We start from the raw sequence: 26,247 nt of genomic DNA on the forward strand, positions 1-26,247 counted from the left end.
TGTGGGAGAGACACAACCACAAGCTAAACGTATTAATTTATTTTAAAGAAACTGACCTCAAACCTGTGAACGTTTGTGTAGTTGGGATGTTTTAAACTCCTTTAGCAATTTTACCCAATCATATACACTGCTTATTCCAACACACACACACACACACACACACATACACACACACACACACACACGTGCAAGTCTCCAAAGGTTGTTTTGAAGGGCTAAATGTTGGTGCCACACAAACTCAAGCCGTACCATACCTGCATCTCCATTCTCTGACACTGTTGACTCTGACACTACAGCTGATGTGAGGATGAGAGGAAAACAAGACAGTTTAGACGGACGCACAGTGTGATGATGGACACACACTCACACACACACACACACAGAGTTTAGATGAATTTCATTCCGAAACTCATCACTCATATCATGCCGAAACAAACTTAAAACAGATCTGAGAAATTCAACATAAAAAACAAACATAAAAAAAAACGTAAAAGATGTAAAGCATCAAAACAAAGAACTGATGCATACTTTGAGCAAAGCTTAATGAAACACACAAATCTCAGAAACACACTACAGAAAGACCACCACTAATAGCCTATTTTTCCAACTACATACTATAAGCAATGCTACGATTTACAAAGCATTTATAATCACTCACATGCTTTTGTCTCAATCTTATAAAGTGACATTTACAACAAAAAGGCCACTATCAGTTCAGTAGCTTTCCAAAATCCCACAAGCCTCCAACTTTTCCTGTTTTAGTGTTGTAAATGTAATGATTCGTGTAGTTTACTATTCTGCTTTTCATGTTTACTTCAATAATAATTCCAGAAAATAAAACTTTTTGAGCTTTAGCATCAATAAAATGAATCGTGCAAATGACTATGATTGTGGCCTTACTTCTACCACAAGTTTCTAAAGTGATGCCAAAGAAACAATTATCAGTTCAATTTGATGTCTCTACTTAAACCTTCCGAAGGTTCAGTCTTAAATGACACAGCAGCAACAAGAGCAGCGAGAGCAGAGAGCTGAAACCTAGATCCCTTAGAAGCACACTAGGATTGATCTACTCTACTAAGGGCGGATGAAGAGCACAGGTTGTGCCATACCAGGAGCTTTCTTCTGCTGGTCCTCCCATGTCACCTCTGAAGTTACAACACAAGGAGAAACAATCAATGCTCCTGCTGAACAAACTGTTAAACAGATGTGCGCAGTGCACACTGTATAAAGCACATTTAAGCATGTTCAGTTCGCAGTTTTGCACAATCTACCCTTATAGTGTTAAAAAGTTTTTTTTTAATTTAATTTAATTTAATTTTAATTTAATTTTAAAAAGTTTTTTTTATTTATTTATCTAAAAACAAAAAACAAACAAAATGAATTTAAAAATGTATTTAAAAATAGCAATTTATTATTTTAGTAATTCATTATTAGCATTTCATTTATTATGAATATATTTTATTTAAAAATACTAAAAAACATAGCTTTTGGTTATGAAAGTGAAACTGAATTTTCTTTTTTTTTAGGAGTGCTATTGAGCCATCTGCAGGTGAATGAATGCACTCAGTTTACACATGGGTACAGTGGCTTAAAAAACACAATAATAACCAATTATTCTCAATTAAATCCCACATAACTAGAACAATTGCACAGCTTGGTGTGAAACCTGAATTTATAAACATTTTCAATAACAAAATAAGTTTCTTAATGGCATCACCAACACAATCATATCATACTGTACTATATGTATGATGACAACCATACTGCAAATGTGTACATCATCTACTTGTGCTAAATCCATCCACACGAACATGACAGAGAGATGCACACGCTCACACACACTTGCCTTTCCTCCCATTGACAGGTGGGGGAGCTACAGACTCTTCCTGGGATTCTTATGTGGGAAACGGCAAACACATAAACAGAGGGTGAGTCCAATGATCAGTGTGTTCCACAGACACACAGGAACACTAACCAGCACACACACACACACACACACACACACACACACACTCAAGAGAAGTTACAAACACTTTTACAATAAAGTAAAAAATAAAATTGTAGTAAAAGTAAAAATAAAAATAAGTAAAAATAAAAAATTGCTGTGAGCTAAATAAATGATGTAAAGAAACAGGCACCCTGACTATGTTCAGAACAGTGTAGCTACTGTTTTTGTGCAGTGTGCAGTTTCTAACATACTTTTGATTGTATTAATGAAATAATCACAGGCAATTGAAATCACGATATGGACTAAAATCTGTGAATATTAAACAGCGGAAGACAAAGTCATTTAAATATGAAGTGTGCATGTTCTGCTTGTCTCTGTCTAATGCACATACTGAAGCATACATTACACATTTATGAATTCAACTGATTGAAATGACAATAAATTAGAATAAAAAAGAATATAGAAAAAACAACATTTAATTGGGCACTATTACTGTTAAATTTGTAAAGCTGCAGTCCGTAACTTTTGGTGCTCTAGCGGTTAATAAAGGTCTTGCAGAAGAACATTGTGACTGGAGTTACTTCTCTCACTTATTACAGGTGTACTGTGGTGATGCTGTGTCATGTTTCACTCGCTTATTATACAAACACAAAAATGTTATGGACTGCAGACTTAGATACATTATTAAAGTTTTAAACATTCCTGATTATTCATATATAATTAACAATTAAAACATTATCCAGAAAAAAAGTGTATACTGTGCAGTATGCAGTGCACAAGTATTTGTAAGACCCTAAGTGTATACTGTGTGGTATACAGTAAGAAGTACACTAGTATTTGTAAAGCCCTAAGTGTATATACTGTGTGGTATTCAGTAAGCAGTACACTAGTATTTGTAAGGTCCTAAGTGTATACTGTGTGGTATACAGTAAGAAGTACACTAGTATTTGTAAGGTCCTAAGTGTATACTGTGTGGTATACAGTAAGAAGTACACTAGTATTTGTAAAGCCCTAAGTGTATATACTGTGTGGTATTCAGTAAGCAGTACACTAGTAGATGTAAAGCCCTAAGTGTATATACTGTGTGGTATTCAGTAAGCAGTACACTAGTATTTGTAAGGTCCTAAGTGTATACTGTGTGGTATACAGTAAGAAGTACACTAGTAGATGTAAGGCCCTAAGTGTATACTGTGTGGTATACAGTAAGAAGTACACTAGTATTTGTAAAGCCCTAAGTGTATATATTGTGTGGTATTCAGTAAGCAGTACACTAGTAGATGTAAGGCCCTAAGTGTATACTGTGTGGTATGCAGCAAGTAGTACACTAGTATTTGTAAAGCCCTAAGTGTATACTGTGTGGTATACAGTAAGTAGTACACGAGTATTCCATTCCAAACATAGGCAGTGTGCTTGTGTTTAGCTCATCTGCATTGACACACCTGGCACAGAAGCCTGCGAGACGAGCGGTGAGGATGATGATGATGGAGCAGGAGGAGGAGGAGGAGGAGGAGGAGGGGCAGGAGCTGGAGTGGGAGGGGCATGTGTGGGTGGGGGAGTGGCAACTGAAGAAGCTAGGTGGGCGTGTGCAGGAGGAGGAGGATCATGTGCAGGAGGAGGTACAGGGGCATGGGTGGCAGCAGGGCCCAGGACAGGAGACTCCATCCCCACATGAGCTTTGATGATGACAATGAAGACAACAGGATTGGCAGAGACAGAGTTGTGGACAAAAAGAAACAAGAAAATTAACAAGAGGACTAATAAGCCTTAAAATAGTTACAGGCTACTAAAACAGATATTGTTAACCGAAGTTTTGACATGAGGAAAAAGCAGTGCCCATATGAAATTATCCACTTTAACTTATTTATTATAGTTTTATTAAAGTTTATAATATTTTCTTGTGATATAATATTTTATATTTTAAATAATTATACATTTTATAATAATGCAATTTCCCGGAGTATTTTTTTATAAATTTTGTTGTTTAGAAAAAATGTTTTAGTTGTTGTTGTTTTTTTACTCTGAGCTTGTGTAAAATGCACACTATTGCTCAAAAGTTCGGGACCTTACAATTTACTTTTAAATGGTTCTGAAAAGTCTCTTATTATCACCAAGGCTGCAATTTATTTGATCAAAAATACAGATACATTTCATATTATTGCATATAAATGTTTTGTAAAAAGCTAAAAGTTTTTACTGTAACTTTTGATCAATTTAATTCAGAATAAATTTATGGAAAAGAAAAGAAAGGTTTGAACAGTAGTATATAGACTTGCATGTAACAGGTTATAGTAACTTAAGAATAGAATACCGTTATTCCAAACAAAGTCTAGCATTTTTTGATTTTTGATTTTGGCACATCACCAAAAAATATTAGATGACACACACACACACACACAAACAAATACACAACGAGGCATTTGTGCCACTGTATTGTTATTTTTGTAAATTTCTTCTGTAGTTTTTTTTTTAATAATTATTTGTTTATTCTTATTATTTGATTAAATGGCTATCTTCGCTATGTAGCAGCAGCATTACCAGCCATTGCTTGTGTGCCTTGTGGAGGTGGATGGGGCGGGGCCAGGGGTTGTGAAGCCCCTCCCACCGCTTCAACATTCAGACCGAAATAAGAGTAGGAAAGATAAACAAATGTATGCCATCAGACATGGAGATGAAACAACACAAATGTGAAAAGAAAAGCTAAAATTATTTTCTATGCTAATTCACTCCACTCACCATACTATACCAACATACTAACTACTGTACAGCACAGTAACCTCAAATGCAAATATATAATTTTGCAAACTGAATAATTCAATAGTATAAAAGTGTAGCGACCCACTGAAATTGAACTATGCATAGTCTATCACCAAACTTTGATGTCAGTGGCAGAATATCAAGATCATATTTGCATTTGACTGATGTTAAGCATCCTGTGTGTCCTAAATATATGTTACCAGTCAGTATCTGTGGAAGCTGGGAGAGAACAGGGGGCGGAGCAGGAGGCTGAGGTACCGCCCCTGTTCCTGCTTCATTGGTTGATGAGTTGTGCCAATCAAAAAAGAAAACCAAAACCAAAACATCACTAGGTGACCAATAAACTGTGACTATCACTCTGTGACTGAAAGGAGCACTGATAGAGGTAGACTGCCATTTCTAAAACATAATATAAATATATATTCATCTCTAAACATAGCTTTCATGTCAGTGATTAACCCTTAAAGGTTGCAGAGCTGCTGCTATAAACATACCAGAACTTAGCTTGCAACTTAAATGCTGCCAGAAGATGCTACGAACATTAAAGCTCTGACATAAATTGCTTTTACCTCAACAAATTACAATAAGGGCACACTGATTTGTATGGAAGCAGATTTATGCTATAGAATAAAGATACCAAATAGGTAATTGTGTAATTTATCAATTTATATACCATAATATTGAGTTAACATAGCGCAATTCAGACTTTTTATTTGCTTTTATAATTTAAAGCTTACATTTTGCAAATTAGACTTTCTCTCCCAAAATTGAGACTTTGCAAAATTACGTCTTGAAATTTGGACTTTCTCTCTCAGAATCAACTTTATAACTTAATTTCCAGCAATTCATTTTTTTTTTTTTCTTAAGAATTTTACAACTATCGTTTTCCAAGAAAATAGTACTATTTATGAGACATAAAAATCACAAAAGCAAAAAATTTAGTCAGAATTGCAAGATACAGTAAAGTAAAAAAAAAAAAAAAAACTTTTTTATAGCCAAAACAGTCTTTTGATATCCACTGTAGCAGATTTGGACATTAATCCAGACATAGACGAAGTACACAGACATCTATAATGATACACGCACAGCACTTCTGAGTGCACTAACATAGCTGAAGCACAAATTAAAACATCCGTTCACTCGGTTAAATGAAAAGGAGAAGCTAGACCAACGACAGGTAAATCTCACAGGCTGAATCACACAGAGTAGATGATAAAGCCGTAATAAAGAAGACGGAGACGAGGCTAAACATACTAGAAGAAGCTAGTGCTTACAGACCTTCATAAGGTTCGGTAATGCCCTCGCCATCGTCTGGGGAAAAAACAATCCATGCTGTGTTATGTAAAGGAGAACTCTATTATTCTATTGTTAAATGATATTCTATACTCGACTGGTTGTTTATGCATAAGCCATTTTTTGTGAAAACCATTGTGCAAGAGTAGTTGTTTACTTTCCTTATTTGTTGGATTTCTGTCAGTTACCCAATGGAAAGGTTACTCTTATCGTCCACAATAATGCATCTTGTGACTCTAAAGTTTTCCACTCATGCGCCACAAACCAAGCAGTTTGGTAGAATCCTAGTTGGTCTACTCACTTCTGTCCACCGAGCCCTTCAGAGGGACTTGTGGTAGCTGGCGCCCTCTTCGACTGGAGACTGGCGTGCTGGTGGGACTTGTTTGGACCGATCCGGAGCGGATGTTTGCCCTGCGGGGACATATGGTGTGTCAGGAATCAACATAAAGCATTTAATCTAAAGAAGTGTTGGTGGTGGAGTCATAAACCTGGCCGAAACACTGTTAGACTAATGCAGAACACGCTGGTGAGAGGACACCAATATCATTTATAATATCATATCGCCAGCATCATTTAATGAGACAATAGTGTCAGAAAACACATTCCACTTGAATGCTATAAAAGGGACACATATCTTGTACTATTAAAAAAAACAAGTCAATATTTGGCACCGTTTTTTTCCCTGGGGTTAGTAAGAAACTTTTGGGGGAAGTAAACACATTTGGTAAATGATGTCCTGTAGATAAGGTGCATCAACATAAGCTGAACATTTAAACATCTGTAAAAAAACAAAAAACATTTACTTATCCCAAACCTGTGAACAGCTCTGTATATAAATTGTAAAGTTGCAAAGTAAAACATATTTTGAATACATATAAAAAAAAAGAAAAAATTATATATATATATATATATATATATATATATATATATATATATATATATATATATATATAATTTACGACTGTAAAAGAGCATGCATTTAATAAATATGCCACAGTCATGTGCATTTTAGCCAGGTAAATGTACAAATACATCCGTGTAAAATGCACATCAACTCCACAGTAAACACAATGATCTTTAAAGCACCTTTTGAGCTCAGTGTCACATCAGCTTTTAGTACATGTGGCTCACGTCTCAAAATCAGCTGTGGCACATCCGAAAGCTACCGCATCAGTGAAAGTTCATGCGTACATCTGACACATTCATGTCATTTCCTAGTGACTTATGACGTGCGGGGCAAATCGTAAGTCAAAAGCTGTGATGGCGTCTCAAAAGGTGTGATGGAGTCAGCATCAGGAGCTAAAGCTGCAAGGAAAGTGAAAAGGCCTGAATGCATGAGCACACGGCACTCATAACAGCCCATAACTCAAAGCATAAACTGTTAAACAATAAAAAAATAATGTTAGTAACATACACACAAATAATAATAAAAAGTCAACTGAAACTGTACGATGCCAGGTACACACCATTATATCTCAAGAGGATATAACAGGTGTGTCTATAATCCAAATGAAAAGACGTTAGTAGCAACCGTCATCACCTCTACAAATGAAGATAAAATCATAAACAGCATCGTTACACAGGGTTAAAATAAGAGGAAGTGGATAGAGGTGCATTCCAGGTGACAGGAAGCAGAAGGCATGGGTTCGGTTAACGCTTTAGTGCTTGTTGTGATGGGTCGGGTCACCTCGTTAAGGCAGGAGAGGGAGGGGCAGATCTCCCTGAAGGTAATGATGGCATGGATCTCATGTAGCCAGAGTCGGGCCGTTCGGACGAGCGGGAGCGGGTGTAGACCGGTCGCTCCATCATGGGCCGCTGGTCAGCTGACCTGGACCTGTAATGCTCATGTCTGTCCACCATGCTGCGGCTGTACCTGCAGAACGTTAGTCAAAAAGCCACGCTCAGCCGAGCCCCAGTGCATCATGGGATCACAGGGCGTCTCAGCTGTGAAATGTCATTACTTGGCTGATAATTAGCACACCAAACAAAAGTGGGTTGGAGTTTTAGCATCGGTTGCTCAGGGAAATCATAAAACCAAGGAGATTTACCAAACTGTTAACCAACAAATTGACATTGACAAACAGAAGATTCTGGAAGCTGCTGCAAAGAAAACAAGTCAACACAGTTGATACTAACACAACTATAGCCCCGTAACTACAGTCTACTCCTATATACTCCATCTATAGAAGTACTTGCACTAATTCTGCTGCATTACCTCAGATCGTCCTCAAAGTGTTCATGGTTAGCTGGAAACTCTGGGATATTGTCCTCTCTATGGATGTGCATAAGATAAGAACATAAAAGGCTAATTTAGAAGCTCTTATAACTGTCAGTAGTTGCTAAACAGCCTTATTATACAATTTACCCTTGTGAAAAAGTATCTGTACCTCAAGTCTTAAAGGTATCCTTCTGAAAACTACTTGCAGATAATATAATATTAATGAAACAACAGGCCACTTAAGTGTACTTAAATAGAGACACATTCATGACCAGTGCTGGGGGAGGTTACATTTAGAAGTAATGCATTACAGTATTGCGTTACTCAATAAAAACGTAGGTTACTTCTTTGAAAAAGAAACTCAGCAATTTTGTTGTAAATTTAAAAGTACTGTGTTACTTACTAGTAGAAATAAGTCATCATTAATGTTTGAGACTATGATTCTTAACACACTTAAGTAGACTTTTAAAAAGTGCTCTTTGTAATAATCTTTTATCATGTTTTAAATTAAATAAATTGCACCTCTATCATTACAAATGGGTAATTACAAATATATTAAAATAAAGAACAAGTATTAATAGTGACATTACATTTTAGTAGTTATACTTTAACCATATTTCAAGGTCAATAGAAGTAATTATGAAATGGGCTTTTAAATAATATAATAAATAAAAAGAAAACAAAATAAGAGGTTAGAGGTCATATATATATATATATATATATATATATATATATATATATATATATATATATATGTATATATATATATGTATATAATATATATATATATACACACACACATTTTTATCAAATTTAAACTATAATACATTTTCATTTAATTACTATTATTATGAAATTAAGTGTCTGAAAAAAATGCATTCAGTGCACACAAGTCTTTTTTCAAAGTATTTGTATTTTGTAATAAGTAATTTTTGACAAGGGGTATACTGATAAAATAAATTATTGTGTACTGTTCGAAGTGAGATTCAGAAAACTAAACTAAACTAAACTAAACTAAAACTAAATATTATTACATTCTAAAAACTAGCTTCCAAACTAAGATTCTAAGATGTTCAGCTGTGCTTCTGTGAATGCTAGTGACGTTTATGAAATATTATATTATATAAGAAGCCATGTTAAAGAATACTGAGAAGATTAAACACTTCTGTAAAAAAATGCATAGGTCACCGGACAACTACAGCATCTAAATCTGTCTGCACTGAAACTATTGCATTTATTATAATTATACCTTTCTGTATCTGTAGAAGGCTCAATTTCTATCCTGGGGCATGTCCTACTGAAGAAACCACCTCAGTGTGTTAGTGTCCCACTTAGTACACGATATTAAGCATTTATTTGTTTTAAAAGGTATTAACAGGTCAGTAAAGTAAATACATAAAATGAACTGGAGCCTCGGATCCATTACTGCCATCCGTTACTAGACAAAGCCTCAGTGGGAACATAAATGTGGCATCTGTTCCAGGCAGTTGATAACAGATGAGTAAAGAAAGAGTGAGGGATTGTGATGTTTGTGATGTGGGTGTTTATCTCTTCAGAAGTCTTACCTGTAGTCTCCACCGTTTCCATTCATGACATGATTGGGCCATGGAGTAGATACATGATTGGGCCCATTGTAATATCTTTAAATGGAGGATGAGGATTGATGGATTGGAATGAAGAAAGGAAAGTAAGATTAGAATGAGCAACAGCTGAATCAGGGCAAGGGCTGAGGGTTAACTCTGTAACTAGTATAAAGCAGTTCTATATTATGGATGCATGAACAGAATGCATGTCTCAACTAAAGTATCCGGATTTTACCTCTCAGGAGATTCATACGAGTCACTGTAGGCAGACATTTGTCTATCTCTCCTCATCCTCCTGAACACAAAATAACACACAATCAGATCCAATATGCCAAACATAATTTACCTGCTCAAAAAAAAGTTCAGCGCAACCCTAAGGTTCAATTCAAATTCATTCATTCATTCATTCATTCATTCATTCGTTCATTCTCCTGATATGTTTGATTCCTGTAGCTCAATTGGTAGAGCACTGCGCATCAAGCGCAAGGTTGGGGGTTTGTTTCCCCGGGAACACATGATAGGTAAAAATTGATAGCCTGAATGCACTGTAAGTCGCTATTGATAAAAGCGTCTGCTAAATGCATAAATTTAATTTAATTTAATTTATATCACTTGCTATTTTTCCAAGATAAGGACTTGGGGGCACTCCACTCAGGACCATTCCACCCATCAACCACCAGATGTCACTTGGACACTAGCATCTCTCATACTGTTGCACCACACCCGAACTACATTCCCCATGAGTCATTGCATCACAATCACCCTGCCACACCTGCACCTCATTCATCAGCCAAGGACATTAAGATAACGGCACATTTATGGGTCACAATTTAGTTTGGAGACCAAATCTCACTATTAACTTTGACTTTTGCCTCAATATACTCATAACTGCTGCTTATTAATAGTTAGTAAGATTAATACTTTTTTAAGATTAATACTCGTTATTAAGTGTATGTATGCGGTTGGATTAAAGGATCTAAAATATGGTCATACAGAATAATGGTGTGGGCACATCAAAAGCTAAGTTCATATTTGCATTACATTACTCCCTCTAGATTACTTGCTGGATGTTTTTCGTGTTACTCATGTAAATAAAAATCATAAAAACAATAAAAACTGTTTCCTGATAAAAAAACAGATGTATCAACAAGCTTTCTCTGATTGGTTTGCGTGACAAGGCGTCATGCAAATTTTCCCCTCGAGTGCAAGGAAGACGTGATTGAGGCGAATATCCAAATTTACGTAATTCACCCGGACCAAATTCGCAACTATTCATGTCTTTGCATTGACTTTTTATGTAAACTACTTGCACAAATAATTAGATTCGCTTTTGGTGTGCACACAACATAAGGCATTAATATGTGTTTTATAACTACTAATCAACAGCCAATATGCTAGTTATATGCATGCTAAAAAAACAACAACTAGTTAATAGTAAAACTGGTCCCTAAACTAAAGTGTTACCCATTTATGCATTTGGTAGACACTTTTATCCAAAGTGGCTTGCATTGTATTCAATGTATACATTTTATTAGATGCATGCATTCAGTAGGAATCAAACCCATGACCTAAGTGTTGCTAGTGCCATGCTCTACTGTTGGAGCTACAGGAATCCTCTCATTTACAATCATGCCTGTAGCAAATAAATGCATGGGACAACTTATTGTACAGTATGTGTCAAAAAATTTTACTTACTAGGAGCAGTACTAACACTGATGGTAGATTTAACAAACGCCATTTATTTATAACATACCTGTAGTTTAAACAAAAGCAATTCCAAAAGGTGCTAGCAGTACCAAGGTCATGGGTTCGATTCCCAGAGAATGCATGAACCAATAAAATATACAAATAACTCTGAATGAAATATTAACTGCTTTAGATGTCATGCTCATGGTTACGTCATAGAAGTGCAGCACAAGTGTATTAAGGTGCAGTGACATTTACTGCAGTAAGGCACATTTTACTGACGAAATCAAGCTATTTCTATAGGAATTTTTGTATAAGGGGAGATATTTCCCCATACAGATTTCATAAGCTGGTCATGTAAACACTCTTGGTTTGAAATACTCATTTTAAGTAATCAGAATGAACCCAATGAGATTTCATATTTTGTATATCTGATTATATGAACTCTTAACTTGACAATCCACTTTTCGTATTCATTTACACATGCATGACATGTATTCTGAACAAAACTTCATGGCACATACTGTGACCTATGACGTTAGCAAATATGTAGAAAATTCAAATCAGTCTCCTCCACTGTTGCATAAGACATAAAACTTCAATCAGATAATTTCCAGTCCACACCAGCCCTTTTAATCTTAATTTAAATGTTATTTGGATTGACCGTTTACATGAAGGCTTTTCAATCCGACTGAAGAATTAATCAGATTACTAATGGATTATTTGATTGTATGTAAAAAAATATCTTGAGCTGTGCTTCATCACCACGCCTGCAAAATTTTGCTATGTGACCAAACCAATTATCAATACCACATGAAAATGATACAAAAATGATATGTGAATCTATTGCACCTCAGGGCCTCTGTAACCAAAGCTGGCTAGATCGACAACATCGGAGTCTCAACTGAGCCTCCAAATATATCCTGCATAGATGAAATTCCACATCTCTAAATAATGCATATATATACATAAGCATGGTGAACATCCACTGTAGCTTGCAGTTTTTTGACTGGCAGTTCTGTCATAGAGTGACGCTAGTTGGCTTGGGACCGAAAGAGTGAGTGCTCAGTCATCAAAACAGCTCCAGCCGTCCAGAGAGCAGCGCTGAGGATACAATTCATTACGCCATGGAGGGGTGGGGGGGTTGGCTTTGATAAGGACACATTGCACACATTTCCTTTGGGAAATATTGCTGGCGTACTTAGTGGCGTAGTTGGCAAAGTTACAATCTGAACCTTAACATATACTATATGCTCCAGAGAGGAGCCGAAACGACTTCTGCACAAAGCTTTCTCATTGGGTGGAAGAGCGATGCTACAAAAAGCCTATTGTTTTATATTGTTTTCTTTTACACCGACTGGAAAGTTTCCTAAAATGGATTCTAATCTACACTTTGTAAATCTGGTGACATAAACGTAAGGCTGCACGATGAATTGCATTTTAATCATAATCACGATTTTGACCTCTCTTGATTTAAAGGGATAGTTCACCCCAAATATGACATTTCTGTCATCATTTACTCTCAAGCTTTTCCAAACATGTATGGGTTTCTTTGATTTTACATTATACTATACTTTGAAGAATGCTAGAAACCAAACAGTTGCTGGTAGCCACTGACTTCCACAGTTTAGAAGAAACACTATGAAATTCAATGGCTAACATCAAGTTTTTCATTACACACATTCTTCAAAATATACTCGTTTATGTTCCAGAGAAGAAAGAAATTCATAAAGGTTTGGTGCACCAAAGTGAGGGTGAGTAAATGACAAAATCTTACTTTTGGGGCTAGCTATTTCTTTTAATTCAGCATCTTGCATGTTAACAAGAGTACACAAGATTTAATTGTCATGATTGCCAGATGTCAAGTGTTCAAATGCCACAGTTTTTTTTTTTTTTTTCTTTAAATCCATACATTTTCATCCCAGTGCTTAATCTGCCCAACCTGCCAACCGTAAAGCACAAATGAGCTGGAAACACTCGTAAGCTGGAGTTTAGTGATCTCTATTGAGATTTACAAGAAACCTGCTGTTTGCAGTTACAAAATCTGTGAGCCAAGCATGCAGGTTGAAATTCTCTTGATTTGTGCAGAAATGAAAGTGCAATGACAGTATTTCATGGCTATATTTAAGCAAATTCATGATTAACCAGGTATCGTGCAGCCCTACATGCTGTAGATGTAAGGGGCGCAACTAGCTGTTCTAGTCCAAACTACTACCCACAGCACTAAATATGGAGCATCGTGCAAACGAGAGTGAACCGCTGTGGATTACTACCTGTCCATGCTATTGTAAGCCCCGTCTGAGTATGCACGGGCCATCCTAGTGGAGCGCAGTAACCTGACCGCATCCTCCCGATAGAGGGGGTACATGCTAGGAGTCAGAACAGAAACCAGAGTGAGGTTGTTAGAGTTGGGGGTGGGGCAAGTGGGCGTTATCTAGATGTTAAGAGGGCGGAGATTTTCATCCCCCTTCCTCTCTGAGGGCACAGGTGAAGATCGCACAAAGCACAAAAGTGGAAATCAAGTAACCTTGGGCCGCACCTGAGTATAAGTCGCATCAGTCCAAAAATACGTCATGACATTACCGTCTCCAGCCACGAGATGGCGCTCTATGTTTTCAGTAGTAGACTACAGGAGCACTGTGCAGCATAGAGCGCCCTCTGGCGGCTGGAGAAGGTAATGTTTTCTCTTGGTTCATGTCTCTTAGTTCATTTCTCTTGGTTCATGTCAAATTAATTTTGATAAATAAGTCGCACCTGACTATAAGTCACAGGACCAGCCACACTATGAAAAAACGTGCGATTTATAGTCTAGAAAATACGGTATATAATAAATGTTTAAAAACAAAGTACTGCCATATTAAAACTGTAAGTCTTGAAATGAGATGAATCATTTTGAATTTTTTCTGTAAGTAAAAACCATTTTAGCAAAAACAAGTGCAAAATGAGTTTATTACTAATTAAACAACTAAAGAGCATGTCCAAATGATTTTCTACAGTAACAGTTTGTCACAAAATTGTGTCGACAGAGGTTTGCTTGTATTGAAACGTGAGCTCTCCTTTAAAGTCTAAGAAGGCGAGAGTCTCAGTAACAGATGTTTTCTTGTGTAGAAACATGCCTCTGTTGTCCTAAGATGTGATAAATTATGTATGAGTGCGTTCAGTAGTCTTCTTTTCATACTTATAATGAATAAACAAAGTGAGAAGAGCAGCCTCTTATGCAGTGCTACGTGTGGGCAAGCTGTCACCTGTCAATCAACTAGCAGCAGGGGGAAGTGGGAGGGTGAAAGTGAGAGGAGCGCTGTGATTGGACAGAAGGGGGAGGTGGGCAGGGCTTCGTGACACTGACTGAATACCTGGGGTCCTGGATAGCGGTTTCGATGCTTGGCTGTCTGTGTCTGGTTCGAGGAGGGAGGGTAAGATACTGGCTGCAACCACAGGGAGTAAAGAACAGAAATACGGTTGAACGGAGCTACTGAATATGGAGCGATGGAAAGATAACAAAAGCGAGAGATTGGCAGATGAAATGAGAGAGTGATGTCAAAAAGAAAAGAGGAGGAATACATGTTTTCCTGCTTTCTATGGTGGATGTGGCACATCTTATTTCTCACACTGAATTTCTGTAATCACGTTCTATGAAATCACGAAGGTACTGTATATGGAGACATTCATTTATGTTCCCAGTATCAGCAAAGGAAATCTAGAAAACAGTCAAGCTTTTAAGGGCAAGCGCTGTATGTAAACCGTGGTATCTGAGCGTGTTTTGCGAACTCGTACCTGTCTGGTGAGTATCTGTCTTCAGACAGGCGATGTCGGGGGCCATAAAGCGAGGGTCCTCCTCTCACACCGTGGTCTAAACTTCGACTGAAGGAGAGGAGAGAAAATCAGAGCCCTGCTAACAAAGAGCGCTAGTGACAGTGATTTATTATTTTCAAATCAATTATATTTTATTTATTTTTAAATAACTTGTTTTCTGCTTTTGATTTTTTTTATGTATTTCTATGTAGCTTTAATTGTATTTTATTTCAAGTTATTTTAGTAATTCATATAAATTTCAACATTTCTTTTTTGTTGGTTTATTTCACCTAGTTGCCATGGCAAGATTTCTCGTTTCTAAAGGCCCTAACTGAGCAAAAAATATGCAATATGCAATTTGTTGCAGATGCTGATATTTATGTGCCCAAAAAGTACAATGAAATTCTGAAAGATTCTATTGTAAATCAGTGAGAACAGTATAGCAGATACTGTCATAAAATTATAGACAATCAGTTTTCACTCTGAATCACCCAACAATATGCAAATAATTTTAGATCGGAGAACACATATTAATTTGATTTTTGCCTCCTAATTTCCTACTTTGCTGCTTATTGATGGTAATTAAGGTAGTTATTGTAGTGGTGATGTCTAGGTATGGGCTTGGGTAAAGTGATCTAGGATATGTTCATGCATTAATATGCACTTTAGTAGCACTAATAAACAGCCCATATGCTAGCAATATGCATGCTAATAAACAACTAGTTAATAGTGAATAGGGTTCCCTGATGTTACTGAAAGTGTTACTCATAACAATACAAAAAAAAAAAAAATTAACACATACTGTACAAAATGCATATAAACCACAACTTGAAGATAGATGTTTACAATTATACTCAAATGCCTTATACCTGATATTGTCTTGAAAATCATTTTAAATAGTCAAAACATATAGTTAATAGCATTTGCCACTCAAAAATCACCATTATTACAGATATTGTAAACGTTAAACATGTTTAATTGTAACTTTGTGCTTTAGAGGGATGAGGTATCTTCTTTTAGGTTTACTAATAATTTCCACATTTTTGCCGATAACCGATAGCCGATACGGATATATTTTCCTTTTATCTGGAAACAACACCAAGTCTCTCTAGAAATTATAAGCAAATTATTTATAATTTTGGTTCGCTATTAACAAGAAAATATTTGTTAGAATTAAATAAACAATAACTAAGTTATTTTATAATGTAAATCTTTATTTTAAGATGGTCTAAAGCAAAATAGCTTTTATTTTTTTGTATTTTTAAAGATTATCATTTGTTTAAAAAAAAAAAAAAAATTATATATATATATAATTAATTAATTAATATAAATGTAATGAATAAAAAAACCTTGAGTTAACGTATTCCTCTTATCGGCAAGACATATTGACATCATATTTCATATCGGGCCAATGCCGATATTTACATTTAAAGCCATTATCGGCTGACAGTGCATCCCTAATTTATCCATTTGATGTCAGAAAGCTGAAGAATGATAATCGTTTTAATAACTCATCTTTTTGTCATCTTTGGAAGGAAGTCTGGGGTATGTTTTATGATATGATCTCTTGACCCATAAAGAACAGCCCTTATGCGTCTGTTTGTACCTTTGCGGTGGAGGCACGCTGGGTGAGCGCGAGCGTGTGCGGGACATGTCTGATTGGGAACAGTGATTGGACGACATCACCTGCTCCGGGACAGAGAGAGTGGAGCTCTGGAAATCCCTGCCATTGTGCCTGTAATCTGAGGCAAACACAACACAACACACATTTACTTCAGCAGTGCCATCTATCCACCAAATAATACCAAATTATAAATCATACATTCACTGAAGAAGGAGCAAAGTAGCATCTAATACACTGGCATTAAGACATTTTTAGGTATCCAAATACTTTTTTTAGTAGAACTTTATGTGGTCTACCACAGTGAACTTTATTTTATAGTGATATCAACACTTCATTCAGGAACATGAAAACACATGAAAAAGTGAAGAGAACCAATGCGGTCAGTGTGAAATGACGGTGAGGATTTTCCTTTTGCTGAATCAGGAGATTTAAGTTCACAGTAATCTCTCTAACAATATCCTTTAATTTGATTTGTTGATAAGCATGTTTGAACAGGACATCAAAAAGATCATTACAGACACAACTGACATTTATTCAGATCAGATTGTACCCCATTAAATCAGTGTTTGGCTGTGTATTTAAAAGTTTGGTCTCAGTAAGATTTTTTAAAAGAAATTAAAGCTTTTATATAAAAAAAGACACATTAAATTGATCAAAAGTGAAAAACATTTATGATGTTACAAAAAGATTTTTATTTCAAATAAATGCTGTACTTTTGAACTTTCTATTTATCTGTGAAACTTGTTCCCACAAAAATAGAAAGCAGCACAACTGTTTACAACATTGATAATAACAATAATAATAATAATAATAATAATATTAATACATTTTTCTTGAGCAGTAAATCAGCATATTAGAGTGATTTCTGAAGCATCATGTGTCACTGGAGACTGGAGGAATGATGCTGAAAATTCTGTAAAATTCAATAAACTGCATTTTACAATATATTTATATAGAAAAAAGTTGTTTTTAATTGCAAAAATATTACACAATGTTAATGTTCCCTGCCAAGGGAACTTCGAACTGCGTCCTCTGAAGGGACACTATGGGGAACACCTCGTCGTGACCCGTGTCTGAAACATACTTTGAAAAACGCCAATGTGTTGGCCGGCGACAGCCTCTGACGTCGCTACCGGCGCGACTATAAATACGCGCCCGTAGGACCCATCACTTATCTTCTTCGTCTTCATTGACTGTTTTGTTTGAAGCGTGCATCTGAGAAATGACCAGAACGGTAAGAGCGATCTATTATTGTTATCATGGCATCCACTAGCCAGGCGTTTATACAGTATGTGCATCCATGTCAGCGTTATTTGACACCTGATGACACACACAGTCTTTGCACGATGGATGTGAGAGAAAAACGGCCTCTTCCATTCCTTTTCGACTTCTGCATGTTAGTCAGGCAAGAATGGGAGGCTCACCTGGGCTGGTGGGCTATGGTCAGACAAATAACGCTCATCGAGGCGACCTCGCGACGTTACTGTGATCGCTCTGGCCACGATCATAGGCTTTCGGCAGGCGGCCGTGCCGTGTGGGTTCGCCCCCCCCCCGGGGGGGACACCCACCGTGGAGCGAGTCCCGCATGTGGGAAGCAAGCGCTCTGCGGTTCCCCGTCACACACCCCCTCCCGAGGAGCCTGGCTGATTGTCAGAACTGGCACAGTTCTGCAGGGAATTTCATGGATGTCTGGCCAGGTCACCCTAAGGGGCCGCCTGGCCGCTTGGGCATCCGGGGAGGTGGTAGTTACGGAGTCCTTCTGTATGTACTGCCTCAGGTGATGCTCCCCTCGCTTGAGGGTTGGAGCTCGCCTCTCCCATGCAATCCAGCGCCTTATGTGATGCTTAGGAACCTTTCTGTACACACGCTAAGCCTGTGTACTTTCTCAAAACCACATGGTGGTCAGTGTGCACATGAACACTTTGCACACTGTCTCAAATCCATGTAAGTGTGCACGCTTTCTTACGCGCTCTGCTTCGTTCCCTTTCTGAAGATGATTAGCCTTGGGGTCCATGGACTTCATTCAACCAGTATGTATTTGTTATACACCCCAAGCATCGCTTCCCTCAACATGAGGGGCTGTGTGGACTCCCACATATTGTGGTTATCAGGTAGTAGGCTTCATCAGGCCTCCCTGATGGTGAGCTCCCACATACTGTGGTTGTCAGGTAGTAGGCCTCACCAGGCCTCCCTGGAAATTTAGCTCCCACATACTGTGCGTTTCCACTAAATAGCATATTGTGATTTTTCAGATAGTAGGCTTCACCAGGTCTCTCTGAAAGCGAGCTCCCACATACTGTGGTTGTCAGGTAGTAGGCCTCACCAGGCCTCCGTGGAGATTTAGCTCCCACATACTGTGCGTTTCCACTAAAAAACAAGCTCCCACAGTTTGTGGTTGTCAGGTAGTAGGCCTCACCAGGCCTCCCTGGAGTCGAGTTCCATATTACCTTCCACTGAGGTTGTTATCTGGTAACAGGTATTAGCAGGCCTCTCTGTAGGTGAACTCCCACATATTGTGGTTATCAGATAGTAGGCTTCACAGGTCTCTCTGAAGGTGAACTCCCACATACTGTGGTTGTCAGGTAACCTTTCAGTACACACGCTAAGCCTGTGTATTTTCTCAAAACCACATGGTGGTCAGTGTGCACGTTAATGCTTTGCACACTGTCTGAAGTCCACATAAGTGGTAAGTGTGCACGCAAGGCTCTGCGCACTTTCTGGAATCCTGTCAGTAAGGGTTACGCGCTCCGCTTCGTTCCCTTTCTTGAGATGATTAGCCCCGGGGTTCCTTGGGCTTCATTCAACCAGTGTGTATTTGTTATACACCTCAAGCACCGCCCCTCAACATGGGGGGCTGTGTGGGCAATTCTCACGGTAGTTTAGCAGTGCTCCCCTTTTCAAAAAGGGTCGCCTATGAGCATGCTGCTCGGAGCTCGGAGTCCTCCTCTCATGTGAGACTGAATTCTCGTTTTTTTCATCAGAGCGCTCCAGTACTACATACTGTTTTGAGACGCACTGTGAGAGCAGACATCCTGCTGAGGCAGGGGCTGAGGCTCGGGGAATGGCGCCTTCGCACCAAGGTGTTGAAGCAGAGTTGGAGTGGTTGACCAGACCTGGGTGGATCGGTTTTGCGGCTCAAGAGAGCGTCGCACTATCCCCTCTGGCTTCCTCTGACTCAACCAGCTCCATTGGGGCTAGACGCCATGGTACAGGCATGGCTGAGGCTTCATCTGTACGTTACGTCCTCCAATTGCTCTGCTCCCGGGCCACTCCATCTACGAGCTGCTCTATCAGAGTGCCACGAGAGCCCCTCTTTTTGTGACAGGCAAGACTTGGTAATAAACAGTGCTAGGTTCTTAGCCGTATCCCTTTCGTGATTCCAAGCCTTCAGCTCTACTCCGGGCCGAGGCCCTACAGGTAAGTTGGGTATGTAGCTTAGGCCTTTGGCCATAAGGGATAATGTCATGGACAGCCGTCGAACCATCCCAGGGGCGACTCCCGGTGAAATGGTAGAGTTGGTACTTAGTGTTTGCCATGATTCTGGCCTGCACTCCCCTCAGCATGGCGGCGTGGGTATACTGTTCCCCATAGTGTCCCTTCAGAGGACGCAGTTCGAAGTTCCCATGACAGGGAACGTCTCAGGTTACGAATGTAACCATGGTTCCCTGAGAGGGAACGAGACACTGCGTCCTCTAGCTCCCTGCCATGCTTCGGACACAAGCTTCACGAAGAAGATAAGTGACGGGTCCTACGGGCGCGTATTTATAGTCGTGCCGGTAGCGACGTCAGAGGCTGTCGCCGGCCAACACGTTGGCATTTTTCAAAGTATGCTTCAGACACGGGTCACGACGAGGTGTTGCCCATAGTGTCCCTTCAGAGTACGCAGTGTCTCGTTCCCTCTCAGGGAACCATGGTTACATTCGTAACCTGAGACGTTTTTACTGTATTTTTGATCAAATAAATGCAGTCTTGGTGAGAAGACGGTTCTTTCTTAAACATAAAAATCTTACTGACCCCAAACTTTTGAACAGTATTGTATAGAATTACATTTCACTCATATTTCACTCAAAAAAGTTCAAAAAGAGCCCTTAAATATAGATGTTTTGTGTTTGTTACAAATAAATATAATAGTTATATAATACACATATAGATGTGTATGTAATGATATATAAAAGATCCCTGAATTTAACTGAAAAGGAGTGAATAAAACGTTTCCAAGCAGACTCAGATCTTCAGTTTTGTAAGTACAGTGTGGTGCTAAAGCAGGTGACTTACCTGAGATAACACCAATCCCGTCTTCACAGTCGTAATCAGAGAACTCGCTGTCACTGATTCTCTGTGACCCTGAGAGAGGGAGAAACAGAGAAAGGGACCACAAGAGTCACGACGAAGAAAAGACCCTCTTAATGTGACTGTGTTGGAAAACATGTTGAAAATCACACTGATAACACACTGTGTTCAGACTCAAATATTACACAGCAAAAACCACAGAAAGGTTTGTGAGAGGCTGGGAAAAGCGTGACTCAGGACTGTTAACTAAGCTGCTTTTCTTTATATTGTAATTGTGAATGCGGCAGAGAAGCTGTACTATGAGGACTGGTGGCATGTAGCAGCAGCGATGGGCGTCAGTGAGGGACAGCGTGGGTTTCTGAGGAGCATGAGGAGGAAGTGAGGGGAGATCACACTTTGAGAGTGTAGAGGAGAGAAAATCACACGGCTGGCCAATCACATGCTAGCTGGAGCAAGCAGGGCAAAGTTACCTGAGCTGTAAAAATATGGGCCCTTGTCTGGAAATGTGTCAGTGGCGGATGGACAGTAATGTTTTAGAAGGAAACAAAACATGAGAACAAGAATCATCAACAAAAACAAAATATGGAAATAAAAACGATACCGAATATAACGGACATTTTGTAACAGAGCAGGCCTGTAAATGTGTATTCTGATTTTATGTACATTTATTTTCAAAAACTTAAAAGTTCTTTAAATTTTAAACAGATAACAGACTACGGTTCAAAAGCATGGGGTCCATTTTTTGTTGTTGCTGTTGTTTTAAATTACCTTAATACTTTTTAATCAATACTTTTATCATTTTATCAGTATGTTAATAATATTAATTTTATTCAGCTAGGATTCATCACAAGTGTGATAATGACAATTATGTTTCTTGAACAGCAAATTCTGAAGGATCATGTGACAATGAAGACTGCAGTAATGATGATGAAAATTGAGCTTTAAATCACAGGAATAAACTACATTTGAAAATATATTCACATAGAAAACAGATATTTTAAAGTGTAATAATATTTCACAATATTTCTATTTTTACTTTATTATTGATCAAATAAATGCAGCCTTGTGAGCAGAAGAGTATATTTTCAAAAAGATTTAAAAAATGAACAGTATGTGTGTATTTTTGGATATCTCTATGTATAGTAGTAACACAGTGAAATTCATGAATTATTTTATGATTTACACAAATAGTAAACCAAAGACAAAATTATGATGAATGACTGACGTAAAAAAAATCACACAGAAGTTGATTTCCACATATAAAAACGGTCTGGAATTCATTTAAAAATGTGATTTTTGATTTTAACAATCAGACTCGGATCACATTTCGAATCGCTGGCAAAATGATTAATCGCCATTAATCACATCCAAAACAAAACGTTTTGTTTACATAATATATGTATGTGTACTGTGTATATTTATTATGTGTATATATATATATATATATATATATATATATATAAATACAAACACATGCATTCAGTATATATTTAGAAAAAATTTACACGTATATACATTTATATATTTATATTATCATATGTTATATATAAATATATTTGATATACATATTTTTTTTCTTAAGTATATACATGGCATGTGTTTGTATTTATACATACATAATAAATATACACAGTACACACACATATATTATGTAAACAAAAACTTTTATTTTGAAAGTGATTAATAGTTTGACAGCACTAGTTAAAATGTGTCACTAAGGAGAAAATAAATAGTATAAAGATGTACCATCTAGCCTATCTTAGGGTCAGCTTTGTATTTCTTACTGAGAGTGTGTGTTTGTGTTTTCTGTATTGTGCTTGTGTTTGCTGTAACAGTACGTACTCTGTAGCCTGCGTGTGGGGCTCTCTCCGTGCAGGAGACGTCTCTGCATGTAGGGCGAGGGGTTCGGCAGCGGCATCGAGGACAGGTCGTGTGTCTGGAGCTTATACCAGTGAGGCTGATCGTCCAGCAGCGCCGTCTCCAGCTCGATCAGAATCTACACACACAAACACACAGGATATAAACTAGGGCTGGGCGATATGACGAGACAGAGCTCCAGTCTTAAGACCAGTCTTGAATCGCTGAGGGATATTTGTAGCAATAACCAACAATACACGGTATGGGTCAAAAATATTGTTTTTCTTTTATACCAAAAATCATAAATACATTAAGTAAAGATCATGTTTCATGAAGATATTTTGTACATTTCTTTCTGTAAATATAGCAAAACATAATTAGTAATATGTATTGCTAACTTTAAAGTCGATTTTCTCAATATTTAGATTTTTTTTTTTTGCACCCTCAGATTCCAGATTTTCTAATAGTTGTATCTCAGCCAAATGAACACCATTATGAATGGTTTTGTGGTCTAGGGTAACAAATACAAAAGTTGCCCCGCTTCCAGGGGCTTCTGATTGGTCCACTGTTATGTATCTGACATTGATGAGCAGCACTGCATGGAAAAGTTTAAATACTATTCACGAGCGAGACGCTGCAAAAGACGCAAGCGCAACAGTCACATCAATATAGCGCCGACTATGTAGTATGTTTTAAGTTAGAGTTTCTTAAGTTTGATTTTAATTTTTCGATTAATCATCCAGCCGTACATCAAACACACATCCGTTTATCATGACTTGTAGTGTTTTATGAGTTTAAGATGCAGTGCAAATGTTAATGCTAAGCGTTCAAACATTGCAAAGTAAGGCTCATAATAGTTTTATAATTGATGTTACTCTATTGAAGTCTGATATTGTTGCACAACAGCGGTCTTGCATGAGATCTCTCTCTCTCACCTCTCCCAGGAACTCGCTCTCCTCCTCTCGGACTCGGGCCTGGTCCCACAGCGTGATCTCCAGCATGCGCTCCCTGAACTCTCGTCTGTGCACCGGCGAGTACATGAACGTCTGGTTCCACTTGGGCTCCAGAGATTTCTTCACTGTTTTCGTTCTTCTCTTGCTTTTATCACTGAGAAGAGCATGTAAGTTCATAATTTAGCACTGCTGATGTGACTTTACAAACCCACAGAGACACCAAACCAATCCCGATTTGAAACGTTTTAATTAAATGCACACATTTTTTGACATCATTACACCTAATTATTCATTAATTATTATTATTAATTTTTTTCAGATAATATATAAATATTTTCTTTCTTAAAAATTGAATGTTTAGCTTTATAGTTATTATTTTATTATCTGGGTTGCAAAATATTTCCCATTCATTTTCCCCAGGTTAAAATCCCCTCTATAAATGGATGATTCTGAGGATTGCAAAGTATTTCACTAGGCTTTGAAGTCTTGGTTATTAAAGTTTGCGGTCTTCTAAAATACAAAACACACTTTGTGTCCTGAAAATAATCATTGGGTTTACTATAAAAACTGATATGTAATTATGTCAGTGTGACTTTGACTTTGAAGGCTTCTTGTGCTCACTGTGGATAGACACTATACTATATATATAGACACATATTCACTTTAGCTTTTATTTTCTACTCTTACGATTCTCCAACCTCAGATTATTATTCAGTTTTAGAGACTTCAATATTATGTGCTTTGTTATTACAAGTATAGAAGCAATCACTGATGTTATGGCATAATGCTGCTGCTGTTGTTATTTTGTCAACCCCTCCTCCTAAAAAAAAAATAAAATAAAAAATAAATAAATATTATTATTATTGCACATAACTGAAATAATTTTAATATGAATATACATTCATTGTTTTGATATTTTATTTTATTTTGTTTTTTGTTTATTTATTTATTCTTGGATAATTGCATAAACATATATAATCAGTTTTTTGGAATTTCTAAAGAATAAAAAAAAAAACAATAATTAAGTATATCAGAATGTTTTCTGAAGGATCATGTGACACTGAAGACTGGAGTAATGATGCTCAGCTTTGATCACAGGAATAAATTACATTTTAAAATACGTTCAAATAGACAATGGTTATTTGAAATATAAACCTTCTGTCGGGGAGGAAGTAGATTTTGACGTATGGATTCCTGGGTCGCCCGTCTTCCCTTGAAGGCAGGTCTTTGGCTCCCAGGATAGTGAGGATGAGCTGATGTCCTGCTTTATCATACCACAGCTTGACCTGCAGAAGAGACGGGCTCTGTTAGGAGGTCTGTGAGGAGAGCTCACCCCAGAAGCGCCCCTTATGCAATGTGTGCAGCATCACATGCTTGGCAGATCTTTCCCAGAGGAACAGCTCCAGCACACACCAACTACATCAAGCTGACTACCTCTCAGCTCCTCAGTCTTTAACCACCAGCTACATTCACCACTGAAACGAATATCAAATTCTACTATTCTAAGCACTGAATCACATAGTTTGACAGCACAACGTTTAAGGAGTTTATACGGTCCTCAATATTCCAGGTTAAATACAGATTCATTACTATAGATAATCATTTTAACTTGTATCTCAGTTTGTAACCTATTATTTATTTATTTCAACAGTACTGCAATTACTACAGAAAATGGCATTGTACTAGGATTCAAACTGAGGGAAGAGTTTCTGAAGTAATCGGCAGTATGCCACTAATGGAGACCAATTGACTTAAAATGGCATTCAACCCAGAATATTCTTGTCTATGATTTTGTTGGGCTGCAGGTGAGAGGATGTGAACAGCTGTTTGTGTGCTGTGGATTACCCCCTCCCTCATTGGCTGGCCAGGGGATGAGGGCGTGTCTGCCACAGGTCTTGTCCAATCAGATGACCCCAAAGTAATCACAATTTGTCAGATTTACTCTAAAACTGACAGACACTAGCAATCCAAATCAAATAACATACCACACAGCAGAATAGGAGGAAATGTAACAAAATGAAAAATACTCAAACTTTTTGTGATTATCTGGTTTTAACCCAAAGCAGAATTCAAATCGAAGCAGCTTTGAAAGTCTCAGAGGCAGCTATCTTGGACCGAATTCAACTAAAGAGTCGATCTCACACATGCATCTATTTTTACACCGTAAATAAATCCTAAAAACAAAACCTGGTAAAAACAGGAAGCGCAAAAACAGGAGGACTGCTGGATGAAAATAACTCTCAATAGAT

The 26,247-nt window shown here is 37.6% G+C and overlaps 1 protein-coding gene across 2 annotated transcripts in view; it reads right to left on the reverse strand.

The window, feature by feature from the left end:
- LOC127979182 (regulating synaptic membrane exocytosis protein 2-like) overlaps nt 1-26,247 on the reverse strand; it is a 127,784-nt gene that overhangs the window by 27,477 nt on the left and 74,060 nt on the right. The window contains exons 12-32 of one of the 2 annotated variants that reach the window (XM_052584442.1): nt 25,154-25,284; nt 23,981-24,152; nt 23,031-23,184; nt 21,659-21,685; nt 21,174-21,242; nt 16,881-17,016; nt 15,257-15,343; nt 14,836-14,907; nt 13,756-13,851; nt 10,032-10,091; nt 9,779-9,853; nt 9,463-9,507; nt 8,211-8,267; nt 6,297-6,406; nt 5,981-6,013; nt 4,903-4,974; nt 4,484-4,552; nt 3,388-3,621; nt 1,847-1,894; nt 1,110-1,145; nt 255-296 (exon numbers count right to left, since the gene is read on the reverse strand). In XM_052584442.1, the coding sequence (XP_052440402.1) occupies nt 255-296; nt 1,110-1,145; nt 1,847-1,894; nt 3,388-3,621; nt 4,484-4,552; nt 4,903-4,974; nt 5,981-6,013; nt 6,297-6,406; nt 8,211-8,267; nt 9,463-9,507; nt 9,779-9,853; nt 10,032-10,091; nt 13,756-13,851; nt 14,836-14,907; nt 15,257-15,343; nt 16,881-17,016; nt 21,174-21,242; nt 21,659-21,685; nt 23,031-23,184; nt 23,981-24,152; nt 25,154-25,284 (1,825 nt within the window). Of the gene's footprint in view, nt 1-254; nt 297-1,109; nt 1,146-1,846; nt 1,895-3,387; nt 3,622-4,483; nt 4,553-4,902; nt 4,975-5,980; nt 6,014-6,296; nt 6,407-8,210; nt 8,268-9,462; nt 9,511-9,778; nt 9,854-10,031; nt 10,092-13,755; nt 13,852-14,835; nt 14,908-15,256; nt 15,344-16,880; nt 17,017-21,173; nt 21,243-21,658; nt 21,686-23,030; nt 23,185-23,980; nt 24,153-25,153; nt 25,285-26,247 lie in introns of both variants that reach the window. The other variant, XM_052584443.1, reaches the window with a different exon arrangement.

The sequence above is a fragment of the Carassius gibelio genome, chromosome B19 (genome assembly GCF_023724105.1).
Source record: "Carassius gibelio isolate Cgi1373 ecotype wild population from Czech Republic chromosome B19, carGib1.2-hapl.c, whole genome shotgun sequence".
Classification (NCBI taxonomy): domain Eukaryota; kingdom Metazoa; phylum Chordata; class Actinopteri; order Cypriniformes; family Cyprinidae; genus Carassius; species Carassius gibelio.